This window comes from Gastrolobium bilobum, unplaced genomic scaffold (genome assembly GCF_033153095.1).
Source record: "Gastrolobium bilobum isolate Gb01-03AN ecotype WA unplaced genomic scaffold, APGP_CSIRO_Gbil_v1 utg609, whole genome shotgun sequence".
NCBI classification, from domain to species: domain Eukaryota; kingdom Viridiplantae; phylum Streptophyta; class Magnoliopsida; order Fabales; family Fabaceae; genus Gastrolobium; species Gastrolobium bilobum.
Window position 1 is genome coordinate 308,436 of NW_026899102.1, and position 16,193 is coordinate 324,628.

Here is a 16,193-nt window from a genome sequence, read left to right on the forward strand (position 1 = left end):
TAGATAGTTGTGTAATATTCCAGAAATTATGAAGTGGCACTACGAATATGCAAGTGAGTGTGTGAGGTGAGGGGCAAATATGATGAATCATTCAACAATGGTGAAAAAGTGATTATTTAGAAAGAGGGGACAATATTCCATGTCATGGTCAATTTATCCTTTGGGGGAGTGGGAAATGGGCAGGAAAAAGGGGCTTAATGCTCCAATATAGAACAAGTGTGTTAAAATAAATAACTTATTTTATTTATCTAAAAAATTAGTATTAGAATTGTGTGAACTTTTTAAAATACATATCATTTAGGGTTTATTTCTATACTCTCTTCAAAAAACAGAGTATCGTACTAACTACTTTGAAGTTACAGTAAATAATAAAAATTACAAATTAAGTTATAAAAATGTGTAACTTTTTTACAAGTATGCAATCTATATTATTCAATTTATAACTTTAATACTCAATCTATATTATTCAACACAAAATTTGTAATTTAAAATTTTATAAAATGATTGGCTATCAAAAAAAAATTATAAAACGATACACTGTTAGACAAAATAACTAATTGGACCCCATATTTTGTAGAGAAAATTTGGGAAAAAGGGGAGCCGAAATATCAAGTTGCTAATAACTTTTCGGTGCAATTTGGTACCTAAAGCGAACGGAAAAGGTATATACACGTGATCTATCAATGCAGATTTTACATAAAGAAAAAGAGGACACTTGATTTCCATTAAAAAGGAAAAGAGAAAAAGAAACTTGAATAGGTGTAGTGTCATCTATCTACTATCTGTACCTAAAGGGTCTTATCAAAAGCAAAGGATGATGAGAGTTTGGGATTGGATTTAAGTTGGCCACATGCAGTGTTCCAGCTGACACATTCCAAACCGAGGGGAAAGTGCTGAGTGTTCCTATTTTTTTGCAAGCAAATGATCGATTGACATGCAGGAATAACTTGTCTAGATGAAAGGAAATTATGTGTATCTATTTTTAAGTAGTAGAGCAAAAATAAAATAACAAGAGAAAAGATCCGTTTACAAATTTTTTTGTACAAATTACACTATCTTCTCCCGAGAGAAGATAGTGTAACTAATGTTCTCCCGGGAGAAGATAGTGTAATTTGTAAGAGTTCGTAAATAAAAAAGTTTGTAAATATAACTTGCCCCAAATAACAAATGTTTAAAATGTTAACATTTTAATAACTATTAACTCCATACTTTCATCTTTAAAATACCTCTTACATTTTAGATAAGTCAAATGAATTTTAACTTCCTTTGGAGTACCACTGTTTAATGTCTGTTGAATTATATGTAGATTTTAATGCATTTTTGGATTGTGCCGTGATACATTTTGTTGCAAGAAAAAAGGGCTTCTTTTTTTTTTGGAAAGAGTTGGGAGTGTTTAAAAATTACAAATAATTAATACCCGCATTGGGGCTAAAGTTTATGCAAACCATGTGAGATAGCTAAAGCTTATGTAAACCAAGTGTCGCGAACACTTCATTAACATTGTACTAGGAAAAATTACATGAAACTCCTACAATATCTCGTTCTTTTTTTAAAAAAAACAACAACAACTAATTCTTGTATATTTGAGGATGAAGTAAATAAGATCCACATTGTCTCTGCATGCATAAAAATTTAACAAAAAAAAACTCCTTTCAAATAAATTTATCTCTGAAAATAAGTGAAAATGTATTTATCTTTGATTTAAATTTCATTTGGTTGAATCACAAACTTAACCGAATAAAATTTAAGAATAAATAAATATACTCTTACTTGCTTATTTAATATTTAGAGACAATTTTACTTTAAACTAACTCTAATCATTATCCCCTGCCTCGTATATATTTTCTATATGAATGCATTAGTAATGTGCCACATATCTTACTTCACCTTAGCTGGACTAGAAGTAACAGATTTCTTTATACAGTCTACTATTCCTTCACAATCTGCTTCAATACCACACACTGAGGCTTCATCATCATCATCCTCATCCTCTTCTGCATACGAATGAGGTGACCGGAGGTTCCCATGGGTTTGACAAGCCTTCATTGTCTTACAATGTTCAGCTTCGTCATCTCTGATATTTACAAATACGTCGTACAGATTCTCTAAAATGGAAATAAATATATTGTTAATCATTGATGTCAGAAATTTCACTGCATTAAATAAGTCCAAGGCAATGGAATATTTGGTTTGATGCTGAGACAATCACCCTAACCTGGGAGTTCTAACAAGAGTTATGCAAGCAAAGGGTATTTTATTGGGGGGAAACTACAGGAAAGGAATTCTGAGTGCAAAGAGTTCTACTTCAGGACATGAACAATTAACCACAAAAATGATAAACAATGTTCAAAGAGTGGTAAATGAGTAACCAATTGATTAAACAATTGAATGATTAATTATTCTTAAAATGGATTTATTTTTAGTAAAATTCCTTCCCCCCCAACCCCCTACTTTTTCTTTTGCCATGACAATAAAATGGTTGATCAGACACAACAAATCAGATTAGTAATGAATGTTGGACCAAGTTTCAAGGCATACCTATCTTAGGCCTTCTAGAATTTGGGACTCTGGAAGTTTGAAATTCATCTGAGGAAAATGACATGGTAAGTGTGAAATTCCAGTTTTTCCCTCCAGTAGATAATCTTAGGTCATAAAAATGAAAAGCTTACCAAATAAATACAAGTCCCCTCCTGTATAATAATTCACAGCAACCTCAGGAGCCGGCATTTTTTTCAATTCCTCTACAAAATTTTTTATCAGACCATGTTAGAGTTATTGAATCACCTGGAATACACAACATAATAAAAGTTGCATGTGAAGGAAAGAGGAACAGTTTTTGGAACCTTCATGAAATTAAATAATTAATATATTATTCGTTAAATAATCAATGGAGGACCATTTATCTGTTTTCTTTTCTTTTCTGTTATTTTTCTATTTATAAGAAAAATTCAGGTCATTTCCAGAACAAGTCAATCCAAGATAGATAAAATAAAAATGAAAATGCAAGTCACAAGTCTCAACAAAGCCAGAATAAGCTCAACTTGTCACTATTTAACCACACATCAGCCAAACAGTTGGTCTTAAAGGGCAAATTCCAGTGTACAAAGATTTCCTGACTTTGCGATGATAGGGTTGAGGGTTGTTTGTATGTAGCTTTATCCTTATATTTTTGCAAAGAGACTGTTTTTTGAACTCGAACATGTGACTTTTGGTCGCAACGAGCAACCTAACAACTTGTCTCATCTTAATTAATTTCCATATCAAATAAATCATGACTCATAAGCAAGATAAGTATAATCCAATGGTTTTCCAACCCTCAATTATGAAAGCATACACAACCAAGAGTATAAACTATAAAAACGTACAATTAAATCTTAATAACACATAAAAGAAAGAGAAGAAACCTCCATAATACCTCCTTGGACCTTGATAAATTTGTCATAAGTTTCAAATGCATGACTCTCTACACATTCAGAAAAATGATCTGCACTAGCAATAAACCATAGACAAATTCAGCTAACCAAGCAGACAGGTACTGAGTGGTAGAAATGTGTAATTCAAAGTTGATAATTTGGCTAAAGAAATCTAGGTCAGTTTGTTCATTCTTGTTTGTTTGTGCTGATCAACTGTATTGTTTTAATTGTTTTAAGTTCAGTAATGTAGTTTTATACTTTAATGTCAATTGCTTTCCTTATTTTCTTTTTATCAATTATGCTAAGCAAAGACCACATGGACATGTTTGATACTTCCTCAATTGATCCCCCAGTTGATCAGTGTAAAGAACCACTTCAACCCAAAAGCTTAAGCTTTTGGGTGAGGCTATATTAATGGTTTTATATATCTCAACACGCCCCCTCACACGAAAGCCCACTGACTTGAAGGGTGGACAATGCACAGGCCCACCTACCTGTGCGAAGAAAGAAATTCCACTTGAAAGAAAGTGGGGGGCGGTGAGGATCGAACTCGGGACACGAGGCTCTGATACTATGTAAAGAACCACTTCAACCCAAAAACTTAAGCTTTTGGGTGAGGCTATATTAATGGTTTTATATATATCAACAATCAGCATATTTGTTATAACCAAGCATAAAACTAGTAGTAAAATATGTATTCAAATGTGCAAGCAACTTCTGTCTTTTCAATCAAACAAGAGCCAATTTTTCATTTGGTGTGTTCAAAACTCCTCATGATATGCTATACAACTTTACTTCACTAAATTTTCATGATAATCCAACCAACAAAAATCAACTACTTAATACTTACATGCCATTCTTGGGCTTATTGCATACATTAAAGTTGTCATAATATAATAAAATATTGCAATATGTTGAGCCAGAAACCGGTCAAACCACCAAGCATTCCCGCCGAGTTCCTGCAACAAGAGGTCCAAGCTTATTGCATGCAATGAAGTATGTGAATAATGGAGTCCACATGCAAGAGATTACATACTATAAAACTTGCAAAAACTTCCCCCAGAAGTATATTTTTTGTTCTCCTTTTTCATTTAAGGGTCCTTTTGTTTCATGTAGATTATATAGGGGCAACCAGGAGCTATAAAGCTTCCGCTCAGTGCAGAGCCTAAGGAAGGTTCTTCTTATTTGAATCACACATTTGAACACAGTTATTGAAAGGAATCCCCTCAATTTTCTCTTTCAATTAGGTCTTCTCATTCAACTTAATTTGTGAGTGAAATAAGATGAAAGATTTAACCATTTGATTGAGACTTCGATTCTGCTAGAAGGATTTTTCCACCATTGAAGCACATCCTCAATGGAAATTGTTCTAACAAATGGAGTTGACAACATTTTCTCATTAGTAAGCACAGGAGGAGGCAAAGTTGAATATTATTGAAACAACCCCTTTTAAGAGTGATAAATAGAACACAGAGTGCACATAACAGTTAGTAGACAACTCCAACTTATAAACAACCAACCCAACTCTGGAAAGAATCTTGTATGGCCCATAGAAGTAAGGACTAAGTTTCCATCTTTCTTGCAAGTGTGCGAAGTCTATAAGGCTGAAGTTTTAAATAAACCATGTCTCCTACAGTAAACTCCACATCTCTCTAACTTTGAGCCAAAGTCAGGTTATGGTTCAACTCTTGAATTATTGAGTCTCAGTCTTAAAGCATTTTTGAAACTTCATAAATAGGTAAAATAGTAAAACTGGTTCGGATCAATACATGAAGGTCATAACATTACAATGCTTTGAAGGGAGTGATGCTTGTTAAGCTCTTGTATGATGTATTATACCAAAAGTTAGCCCAATGCAACCAAGACGACCAAGTTTTAGGTTTGGGGCTGCAAAAATAGAATTGATATTACTCGAAACAGTGATTAATAACCTCTGTTTGCCCGTTAGACTATTGGTGATGTGCTGTGCTGAAACACAAATTAGTGCCACGACACCTGAATAGCTTAGACCAAAAAGAGTTGAGGAATACTCGATTATATCACTCACTATAGAAGATGGGAACCCATGCAATCAGACTATCTCTTTGATAAAGAACAGTGCAACCTCTTTAGCAGTGTATGGATGGGATAATGGTATAAAATGAGCGTACTTTGATAGTATATCAAACACTACAAACATCGTAAACACAGAGGTTTTGGCCCAGAAATTTTTGATTTTCTATATATAATGATCTAAAGCAACAAATATTACACTACTGAAATACTGATATATTAACTATGATAGAAGCAAAAACCAACCATCGTAAATCAAGAACCAAAAGTTATTGCAAAGAAGAAAATGAAACTCAACAAATTTGAGGGTTGCTGCTTCTCCCAATTGCTATATATATATTCACTTTATTCTAATATATTCAACTACTGATCCTTCAAAAACAAAACAATGCATGGACGGACAACTACTAAGATTTTGTGGAATGACATTTTTTGAGGATCAACAAATAAGATATCAGTTGTGTTTAATGAAAAAAATTGTCAAGGATCTTACTTCCATGATGAGCAAATGATGCATTTCATTCCAGCTCTCAGCAAAATGCACTTTCAGATAGTCTGACCGCCTCCACCATCCAAAACTCTCATACATGTGGAGAACTGACATAAAGGCTGCCATAGATAATGATATTGTAAAGACCCATTTCAGATATATAAAAATTAATCCTGAAAAGTTGCAATCACAATGCACAGTGACTCCCTAAATTTACAAGTAAATTAAATACATAATTGAGTTTGGTGCTAAATTAGCCTAGTAATTTTCACTTCAAGTACAGCTGAAGAATTTTAAGTTCCTTATATTATGACGAATTTCAGAAGAAAACTAAAAGCTGATATACAGTTTTATTTATGTGTTTTTTTGTTTTTTTTTTAAAAGAGAGAGTATAATCATGTGTTCTAGCAAGGATTACACTTTATTAAATAGAGATCAAGATTTCAAGGCCCTGCATATTATTTAAAAAGAGCACTCACCAAAGTAAGGAACCCTGGCAATAGTTTCAAGCACAAAAAACCTTGCATAATTTCTGTCATGGTACAAAGCATCAAGTATCTTTATGACGGAATCCTGAAATTATCAGTGAAGCTTAAACTAAGCAATGAACAACAAAAATAAGATCCTTCTTTCCATGAATAACTATCCCCAAAAGCAGAATGGGTGATTCAAGAATACAGGCACCAACTAAATATGAGAGAATGGTAAGTTAATTATCTCATGAAATTTTTTGACAAAGTATCCGGAGATCAATTTTTCAGCGTCCATTAGTGGTATCAAATCATACCAGAAAGTATCAATTATATCTATATATATAAATTGCTTGCAGTCATACTCTTGATAATTCAAGACTCCAAATTGAGCTCCCAAAAAAAAAAAAAAAAACCACTATCATCTAACAACATGAGATGGCAAAAGATGAACAAAAAATAAGGATACATAACACTATCACAATAAAAAGGGAAAAACCCATTCTGCTGCCCTATTTCAGTTCAGAGATTGAAGGAGAAAAACTGAATCAACATGAACATGATGAGATAAACAAAGAGAAAAAGGAAATTTAAAATTACCGTGAGAAAGATATTGACTGATTGTTCAAACCTGATAACCCAATTCTCCACGGTACTGGGGGATGAACCATTAACTGAGTCCCCAGTACTAGATTTAGCGGTGTCAAAAAGAGAGGTCTTGGAGGGGAAAGAGTCTTGTACAATCACTTTATCCTCATTATCTTGTAGGAGAGAAGCTCGTGTCTTAGTCCTAGAAACGATGAAGCAATTCAGAAAATGGAATTGATAACAGAGGAAAGAGGAAAGTCGAAGATTACAAACCTGGAAAGTGGAACACGAGATGAAAGGGAACTATTATTATGATTAGAGTGAAGAAGATGGATTTGGGAGTGGGATGGAGATGCTGAATTCTTAAGAGGGGATGTTGCAAAGAGGGAAGAAGAGAAAATCGCCGCCATCTTCGATAAATTTGGCAGATGGAGCTCAGTCTCAGATATTTAATGGAGTTGGAAAGTGGAAAGAGTAAAGACAAACAACGTTAGTACTCTGTCCACGAAGGCATCGTGTTTGTCGTTTCGCGGGTTTTTGTCGCCAATTCCGGCAACTTGGACTGCCGCGTCGGTATATTCTTTCTGTTCATGTTAGGTTACTACTTTTTTTTTTTTTTTTCTCAAAACCTTCATACAATATGATACACCCAACATGCACACTTAATTTTAAAAACTAACATATTTTTTATTTTATTTTTGAATATTACAGGAATCGAACACTACACACACCCAACACCACTAGGCTAATCCTAGTGGTGCAAAAACAAAATATGTAACATATTTTAATATATTAATACATATTTTAATATTAAATAATATTTTTAATATATATAATATAATTTATATTTAATATATGTAACAGTTTATAATAGGTCATATAATTAATCAAATATTCAAAATCCATAATATAAAGCAAAAACAATTTTTCACATTTCGTTAATTTTTCGTGTCAAATTTCATAATAGAAAAAAAATAATTTTTGAATCATTTTCTCATGTTTAGTTAATAAAATATAATTTATGCATAAAAAAAAATTGGATGCATGTCGAAAAAGTTGACTACGTGTTGGTGTCCAACGCGTGTCTAACAAGCATTTTTAAAACAAAATTGAAATTCGTCGGTATTTATATTATAGGAAAATATATATATATATATATATATATATATATATATATATATATATATATATATATTAACACACAATTTTGTATTATTTTAATGAAATTATTATATTTTAAAAAAATTAATTTTTTCTCCTTGCAATATTATTTTTTTCTTCTTCATAATATTATTTTTTTTTTCTCTCTCCTCCTTATTTTATGGATGATAGAAGGTAAAAAAGAACTAGAATGTTATAATTTCATTTAAAATGGTATAAAATTATGTCATTAAAATGATAAATATTTTTTTTTATCTTATATATTCATTAATTTTGTAGCAAGATTATTTTTCACTGATGTAAACTTTTTATTAACATGATAATTTTTTAAGAATGATAAATAATTAAATAAATTATCACCATCAATTTGCCAGGAATTAATGGTTTAGATAAAATGTTATATGAGTACCTTTTTTGTTGAATTGTGGGTCTAAATCCCATAAGTTATGAATAACAAGTTTAGTAGCGAAAATATGTGTCTTTTCGTCGATAAACATATGTATCTTTTCATCTAACAGATGTGTTGTTTCATCCTATCGGACGTGTTGTTTCATCCTTGAATGGGTGTATTTTCGTGTTGAACGAATGTGTCTTTTCGTGTCCAACGAATGTGTTGTTTCGTCGTCGAATAGGTGCCTTTTAAAACGTGACCTTAAATTTTCTATATATAGACCATGACCTCTTTCAGAAATTATTATTCAATTTTCTGCACTGTTACTCTGCCATATTTTTTACTTCATCCGAATTTGCATACTTCCTTATATTTTTTCGGTGTAATTCCTTTGGCATTTTGTTGTGTTCGTTTGGGTTGTTGACTGGTAGTGCCATCAATCTTCAGATGTAATCTGTTCTATCCTGCGAGACAAGTGTTCATCAACCTTCGGGGCAAATTGTCTTAAGGAGACACATTCTGTGGGCTCAAATTTTCTGTATTATCCTACATACATTGATCATTCTATTCCATTATCTGACATCCTGTAAGTCTGTTCTAATTTCCTTATTGCACTGTGTTTGATAATTTTAATGATTAATCTCTTATGTTCTATACATGGGTTCAAACCTCTTAATGATTTAATATCACCCACTGTCTTCTATATAACATTTTTTATGCTGTCGTTGCATCACTTTTTCTGATACTGCAGACACCGAAAAAGTGGACTCCATCGATTTTTTTTTTTTTTTTTAAAAAGCCAAGATTCGCCGCCTATCTTGACTCTCTATCTATTGTTGCAAAAATTTTCTTCTGCAACGACATCAGAAGTATAAAAGCCATTTAATATATACAGAGGCAAGACATTCTTCTACCAGTGCAAGAATAAGAAGTCTTTTTCTAAATCTATATCATTGATTTAGTTATATCTAGCGACTCAAATATTTAATAAGTGAGAACTGTTAGATGTAAATAGAATCAATGATCAAGATTAAAAGTGTAACTTATACCAATGTAAACCGATTGGATCGATTGAAATCCAATTAAATAAAAAAATTAATACAATTAGAAAACATAATTTAATTTTATAAAATAGTTTAAATCAAGTTAACTAGGTCATAAAGTCAAAATTAAACTCAATCGTCCATGCTTTCTTGTTTTTATCTATAATATTGTAAACTGAAGACACTAAATTTAATATGAAATATTAAATACTTTACTTTTATTACTGACAATTAATTATAATTAATCTATTTTAAAACATTTAACAGCTCATTTTATTATAAGCGGATTAAAAAAGTTAAAATTTGATGCTTGAATCGATTGAAACCTTGTTAAATAAAAAAATTAATATGATTACGTTACGCAATTTATATTTTATAAAGTAAGTCATGAAGTAAAAATCAAACTCAAATTGAAAGAACCTAAATTTAACATGAAATATTGAATACTCTACTTTTGTTGACCGTCAAATATATTTAAAAACATATAACAACTCGTTATATTAATATTTTAGTTAGATGTCAACTAACCACGAAACAAAAAGACAAGGCATTTGGCATACCCGAAAGGATTCATAAACAACCAATCAACCACTAGCGTAAAAAGATAGCATACGTGTAGCAATATTACGCACGTAATCTTTGTGTTTGATTTATGTTCACAAGCGAGCCGTGCCGTGACGTGAGTCATAGAAAGGTTTTGTTATCGAATCCAAGACTTGATGAGTTGTTCATAGCTTTGATTGAAAGACAGAATCCGGAGAAACCTCCAAATTTCCAATGCATCACAGACCACTTATAACTTTCCACTTTTCACGCGGTAGGGCCCAGCTTTTTCGCCTATTTTTCTTAGGGGGCGTTTGGTTGAGGAAATTTTTTATGAATGATTGGGAAATGATATTCATAGGAAAATGGTAGGAAATGATAGGAAAGTGAGTTTGGTAGGAAAATATAAAAAAAAGTTGTTTGGTAGGAAAAAATTTAACTGGGAAAATTAGGTAACTTTTATAAAGTCTATGCTTGGTTGTAGGTAAAATATAGATGGGAAAAAAAAAAAACAACCAACAAAATCCCAAATAGCCATGCAAATGGGGGGAATACCACATCTAAAGTGGGAATATTTGTCCATCAATTTTGATCCAAATAGCCATGCAAATGGGATGCCTAGCAAACTCATTTAGGTAGGCAAATTTGAAAGCTTGTCAACCAAACATGGGCACCCAATTTCCCCACTTCACATTTTCCTATCATTCTCCTCAAAAACCTTCAACCAAACACCCCCTTAAACAAATCTAATCCTCTTCACATTCATTACATTCTAAATTTAATATTAATTACTTACTCAGTTTAAATAAATTATTAAAATCAATTCAAACCAGAACTGTAGTATAAGGATTTATTATATTTAATATCACAGAAGATAAATTTATCTTTTATATATAAATAAAAGTATACATGACTTATATCTCTCTTTTTTTTTTCTCTAATCATACGAACGTCTCATCCACTACTTTTATATTTGTATAGAAAATGAATTTATCTCCTGCAATATAACAAACAGTATTTCGGCTTTAAAGTCAAACATTCAAGTCACGAGTAGACGTGGCAAACGGTGATTAAAGTAATAGGAATTGTTAACGTAGAAATAAGGCTAGCTGGCAGCAAAAAAGGTTGTCATGAGTCTTATGACGTTGACAACCACATAGCGACAAAAGTTTCTGCATCCCAAACCCATAACAAAAATGAAAAATTTAAATGAGGGACATTATATTATTGGAGCTTCAAAGAGAAGGAAAGAGAGTTGAAACAGAGACTGTATCCATATATCCCTGATCTTTTAGTTTTATGTGTTCATCTGGTTCTTTGGTTCTGGCACAAAGAAAATTTCCCAGATTTCCAAGGCTATGGAAGATGAAAGAGGGAGTCTCTTACCAAAGAACAAGGAGAACCATGTCTACTTAACCCATGATGGAGAAGAATTAAGGAGCTTCAGGTCATGCCTTTATGTGGATCAATCCAACGTATGGAAAGCTTGTCTTTCTTGGTCCGTGTTCTTCTCTTTGGCCTTCATTGTACCCGTTCTGTCACACTTTCTGCTTGATTGTCCAACAACCTGCGACGCTGATCATAATCGACCATATCACATACCCGTTCAGATTTCTCTCTCTGTGTTCGCAACTCTCTCTTTCATCACCCTCTCTCGTTGGGATCGCAAATATGGTTTGAGCAAGTTTCTTTTCCTTGATAAAGTAAGTGATGAAAGCCTCAAGATTCAACGAGGATATGCAGAACAGATTCAGGTTTCTTTTTTTCTTTTTCTTTTTTTTCTCTTCTCTCTTTTTGGTATTTTGGTATTAGTTTTATAAATAATAGTAAAGTCTATATCTGCCATTCAATTTTTGGGTGATTTTTTTTATTATTATTTGTTAAAGAACTCCAACCCTCATCAATGGCTGAGAAAATCATTTGTTGGAGAATATTTTAATTCACATGATTCAACATTTAACATTGCCAACTTATTCTATTTTCTAACAAAATTAACTTGTTTTATATTATGCAGCGAACCAGGAAGCTCATCTTGCTTTGGGGACTTCCCTGTTTCATAGCTGAATGTGTGTATAAGATATGGTGGTTTGTCTCAGGAGCATCACAAATACCATATTATGGTGATATATACCTTAGCAGCATCATTTTGTGCACATTGGAGCTATTTTCTTGGCTTTATCGAACTTCCATTTTCTTCCTTGTGTGTGTCCTCTTTCGACTTATCTGCCACTTGCAAATACTAAGACTTGATGAATTCGCTCCAGTTTTCCAAAGAGAAACTGAGGTGGCATCAATCTTGATGGAGCACCTAAAAATAAGAAGGAATCTGCGGGTCATTAGCCATCGTTTTCGAGGTTTTATTTTGGCTTCTCTAATTTTGGTAACAGCAAGCCAGCTAATTTTTCTGCTTATGGCTACGAGACCCCATGCTGATGTTGATATCCTCAAGGCTGGAGAACTTGCGGTAAAGCACTTATTTACCCCATTTAGTTCTGCTATCTTTTTGTTCAAAATGTTTAATATGTTCAAGCATTAGATATTGCAAATGGAAAGTAATAGGTTGAGTTTAATGTTGCAGTTAGTCTCCATCACCCTGGTGAGTGGACTTTACATACTCTTGCGAAGTGCAACTAAGATCACACATAAAGCACAATCCACTACTGGACTTGCTGCTAAGTGGCATGTTTGTGCCACCATAAACTCATTTGACAACATGGAAGGAGAGACACCAACAGAACAGGTAGCTTCAGCCCAAGCTTTTGCTGCTAATATTAGTTGGGGATCTTCGGATGATGAGGTAGGAGATGAAGAGGATGAGTTGGATAACACAAAATTAATGCCAATTTACACCTATACCATCTCATTCCACAAGAGACAGGCTCTAGGTAAATGGGGATTTATTAGTTGTTTTTTAATGCAGTGACATTACTTGCTTTTTAGTCCTGAATTACTTGCTTTTTAATGCAGTGACATACATGGAGAACAATAGAGCAGGAATCACAGTGTTTGGATTCATGCTTGACAGAACTTGGCTTCACTCCATTTTTGCCATTCAAATGGCTCTTTGCCTTTGGCTACTTAACAAGACAGTCGGTGTTTAGAGACAGAAAGAAACTTATGTGATCCTACTACTTTGCTCATTATGCATTTTATATAGTCATTAGTTCATTTTGATCTTATAGTTCTGGTTTTGATCTATGAAATGTAAACGATGTGGTTGCTCCACAAATTGCTCAGACTATCGCAAATGTGACTTCATCTAGCTCCTACTACTCAGCGGGACAAATCCTCATATCAGATGACTCAGAGTACATTGAAGTGTCGAAAGCAGCTTTTGTTGGTATATGGCTAAAACCGTGCAAATTAAAAGTTCTTATGCTTTTCAAATATTATAAGAATTGAGTAAGAGGCTTTTGTTGCTTTTTATGTAAATCAGGCTGATAAGCAATGAATTTCATTTGCTGATTAATCAGAGAACTGGCAAAAGATTTCTTTCCGCTTTATACAAATATAAGATTGTAAATGGCCAGAGCTATCAAACAATGGCACCTGACCTAACATTTTTTGCCATGAATAATTTATGTTACTGCCGACAGAATTTTTTTGAGCTTCTTTTATTCTTATAAGTAAAAGTTAGACCAAATAATTTTTACAAAAAAACGCTTGTAATAAGAAGAACTTTTTTTTATAATGATGAAAAAAATCAAAAATTCCTAGAAGAAGTTTTTTTTCAATTTTTTTAAAATGTGTTTTATTTTATAAATAAACAAATTTTTGAGTAACTTGTAAACTGAAAATATTATATAATCGTCAAACAGCCTGTAACTTTAATTTTTTTTTTTTTAAGTTTTAACTTAAAAATAAATTTTAATTTAAAAGTAGTTTTTAGTATAACAAAAAATGTTACAAGAAAATTAGAAGAAAACTATTAAAGGGTGTTTGATAGGAGAGTAAAAAAAAATTGCCCAGGAAAAAAGGGTAGGGAAAAATAGATGGCTGTGTATGGTAGGAACATTACGTAAACGGAGTGTGGGAAAAATTTCTCTTCGGCTTTAGCTTTTACACATGGAGTAGATGACAAATTTTTCCATCGATGAGATGGAATACATTTTTTCCTTGGCGTCATCATGCTTTTTTAAGACAAAAATGCCCTCAAAATATGTATGCTCATCTTCGGCTCCCTCTTTCAGGTACCATGTCTTTCTTCTGCTTAATGCCTCTATCTCTTATGATCTGATTTCTGGTTATGGATGTTCGCGCATTTTGCCTGAAAATGGCTGTAGCTACCGGTGTTGCACATCCAGATGGAGATCCTAACAAGAAATATGCAAAAAGACACCCTTTTATGACCTTTGCAGCTCAATACTACATTCAAATCCTCTAAGCCCCAATACTGATCCAAAGGGTATGGTCCTTATAATGGTCAATGACATTTTGACAAATGCTACTAACACATTGAGTTACTTTCTCCCACAAGCAGATGATGCTATAAGCCAAGGTCGATTTGAGTTTGCAAGTTACTGCATATATGATGCTGAGAAGGAAGTGGTAATTTGGTAAACTTAAGTAACTTGTCAATATTTTACAATTATCCAAACATAACATCATTAAAATTCATCTAATTTTTCCAGAAAAAATTTGACCTATCAAACGCCTTTTTTTAACTTATCCGGCAAATAATTCTTCCCATCATGTGATTTCTTTGTCCTTGAGTTATAAACTCGGTTGATGTCTTGCACCTGTTGAGAAGTCATTCTTCCTTGTAGTTAAGATGCATGCCGATAACAATGACGACCTGCCAGTGACTGAGGTTCAGATAAGATGAAAGTTGTTTCATGTAGACATTCCAACATCTTCGGGTAGATACTCCATTATCCATATGACACAAGGAAATAATTAATAATCGTGAGTATCCATCTTTTTAAATTATGTATAGAGGTTCCCTGCAACTTCACTTAAGTATGGTTTTTCTTAATTAGAACTGCAATATTCAACCATCATCAATCAATATAGCATGGTTATAATCACTCATGAATAATCAAATAGAAAGTGGAACTTATCGTTCGAATCCATGTGCACTCTCAGAACTCTGGTTGTTGTAGCCATTTGGTTTAGGTGTTGTCAGCTTTAAGGCTTTGCAAACCCACCTTATGAGAATTACCGTCATTGCCACTCCTATTCAATTAACCATTACTGGGAAGAGACTCAAGCAGAGTATATATTTCATTGTTTTAGTACATGTCAAATTCAATAAAAGAATAGAAAGAAAGAGAACTTAGCTTATGTGACATCATGCTTCCGGGCTTCTTTCGATTCACGCTTCTCGCTTCTTTCTTGGGGAATTCTTTTCTTGGGAAATTCGGGTGTATTTCTTCCCGCTTCCTTCTTGGGGAAGTCGGATGTCCTACTTCCTGCTTCCCTCTTCCTGATTCCCGCCTTATAAACTTTGTGTGGACATCGACCCTTTGATCGCAGCAACAATTGAGATAAAGTGCAGACGAATATTTTCTCCTTCCCAAAGCCAAATGCGATAGTTTGTTGGATTGGTGGTGTTGTTCGTCAAGTACTTGAAAATTGTAGACTTTGCATTTTGAGGAATGAAAGGTGTCGAGATGCATCTCGGTGTGGGGATTCCCTGTCATGATTCCTACATCGACTTGCCAAACCATTTATTGGAATTAACCATTCGTCACTTTAGTTATACCAGGAGAATGTTTATGGAGATATCGGTGGAACTCCAACTTGATGATATGCTAATCACAGAATAAAAATTTGTCGGATCAATGTACAATTGAAGAGATAAGTAAGTATGCAAGAGGGATGGTCTTCCGTGTTTTCTGCCACAAATATTTGTGTTTAATTGTTTATCATGTTCAAAACAAAACACTCCTATCCCACGATCACACTTAAGAATAAAACCAACCGGGGGTCATAATAGATTTAACATATAAAAGTTGCAGCACATAAAAGAGGAAACAATCTCAAACCCATATAATTTTATTCTATATGAATATTATCTTTTATAATTTTTATATTATGTAT

The 16,193-nt window shown here is 33.0% G+C and overlaps 2 protein-coding genes across 4 annotated transcripts; one reads left to right on the forward strand and one right to left on the reverse strand.

The window, feature by feature from the left end:
- Window positions 1–1,720: 1,720 nt before the first annotated feature.
- LOC133287249 (ubiquinol oxidase 4, chloroplastic/chromoplastic) lies at window positions 1,721–7,606 on the reverse strand. 2 transcript variants are annotated; one of them, XM_061484815.1, is made up of 9 exons: window positions 7,301–7,606; window positions 7,026–7,208; window positions 6,435–6,528; window positions 5,959–6,074; window positions 4,264–4,372; window positions 3,416–3,484; window positions 2,670–2,741; window positions 2,539–2,586; window positions 1,721–2,105 (listed from the first exon to the last, which is right to left on the reverse strand). In XM_061484815.1, the coding sequence occupies exons 1-9, from the start codon at window positions 7,421–7,423 to the stop codon at window positions 1,879–1,881; spliced, it is 1,041 nt and encodes a 346-aa protein (XP_061340799.1). In that variant the 5' UTR covers window positions 7,424–7,606; the 3' UTR covers window positions 1,721–1,878. The 2 variants fall into 2 exon arrangements, with proteins under 2 accessions (XP_061340799.1, XP_061340798.1); XM_061484814.1 differs by having other exon boundaries at window positions 7,026–7,215; window positions 7,287–7,606.
- A 3,783-nt stretch (window positions 7,607–11,389) lies between these two features.
- LOC133287218 (uncharacterized) lies at window positions 11,390–14,639 on the forward strand. Of its 2 annotated transcripts, XR_009748219.1 has the most exons (5): window positions 11,390–11,905; window positions 12,166–12,615; window positions 12,730–13,036; window positions 13,119–13,491; window positions 14,342–14,639. XR_009748219.1 is itself a non-coding variant. In XM_061484779.1 (4 exons), exons 1-4 carry the CDS (start codon window positions 11,510–11,512, stop codon window positions 13,250–13,252), a joined length of 1,287 nt encoding a protein of 428 aa, XP_061340763.1. In that variant the 5' UTR covers window positions 11,390–11,509; the 3' UTR covers window positions 13,253–13,749. The 2 variants fall into 2 exon arrangements, 1 of the variants encoding a protein (XP_061340763.1); XM_061484779.1 differs by lacking the exon at window positions 14,342–14,639 and having other exon boundaries at window positions 13,119–13,749.
- Window positions 14,640–16,193: the final 1,554 nt, after the last annotated feature.

What these genes read in the sequence shown, in the direction of transcription:
- LOC133287249 (XM_061484814.1), bottom strand. Translation starts at nt 7,423, where the DNA reads ATGGCGGCGATTTTCTCTTCTTCCCTCTTTGCAACATCCCCTCTTAAG. An exon ending in TGCCAGGGTTCCTTACTTTG is followed by an intron (nt 6,075 to 6,434) that starts GTGAGTGCTCTT and finishes TATCTATGGCAG; the next exon opens with CCTTTATGTCAGTTCTCCAC. An exon ending in AGGGGACTTGTATTTATTTG is followed by an intron (nt 2,587 to 2,669) that starts GTAAGCTTTTCA and finishes CATTTTCCTCAG; the next exon opens with ATGAATTTCAAACTTCCAGA.
- LOC133287218 (XM_061484779.1), top strand. Translation starts at nt 11,510, where the DNA reads ATGGAAGATGAAAGAGGGAGTCTCTTACCAAAGAACAAGGAGAACCAT. An exon ending in GATATGCAGAACAGATTCAG is followed by an intron (nt 11,906 to 12,165) that starts GTTTCTTTTTTT and finishes TATATTATGCAG; the next exon opens with CGAACCAGGAAGCTCATCTT. An exon ending in CCACAAGAGACAGGCTCTAG is followed by an intron (nt 13,037 to 13,118) that starts GTAAATGGGGAT and finishes TTTTTAATGCAG; the next exon opens with TGACATACATGGAGAACAAT.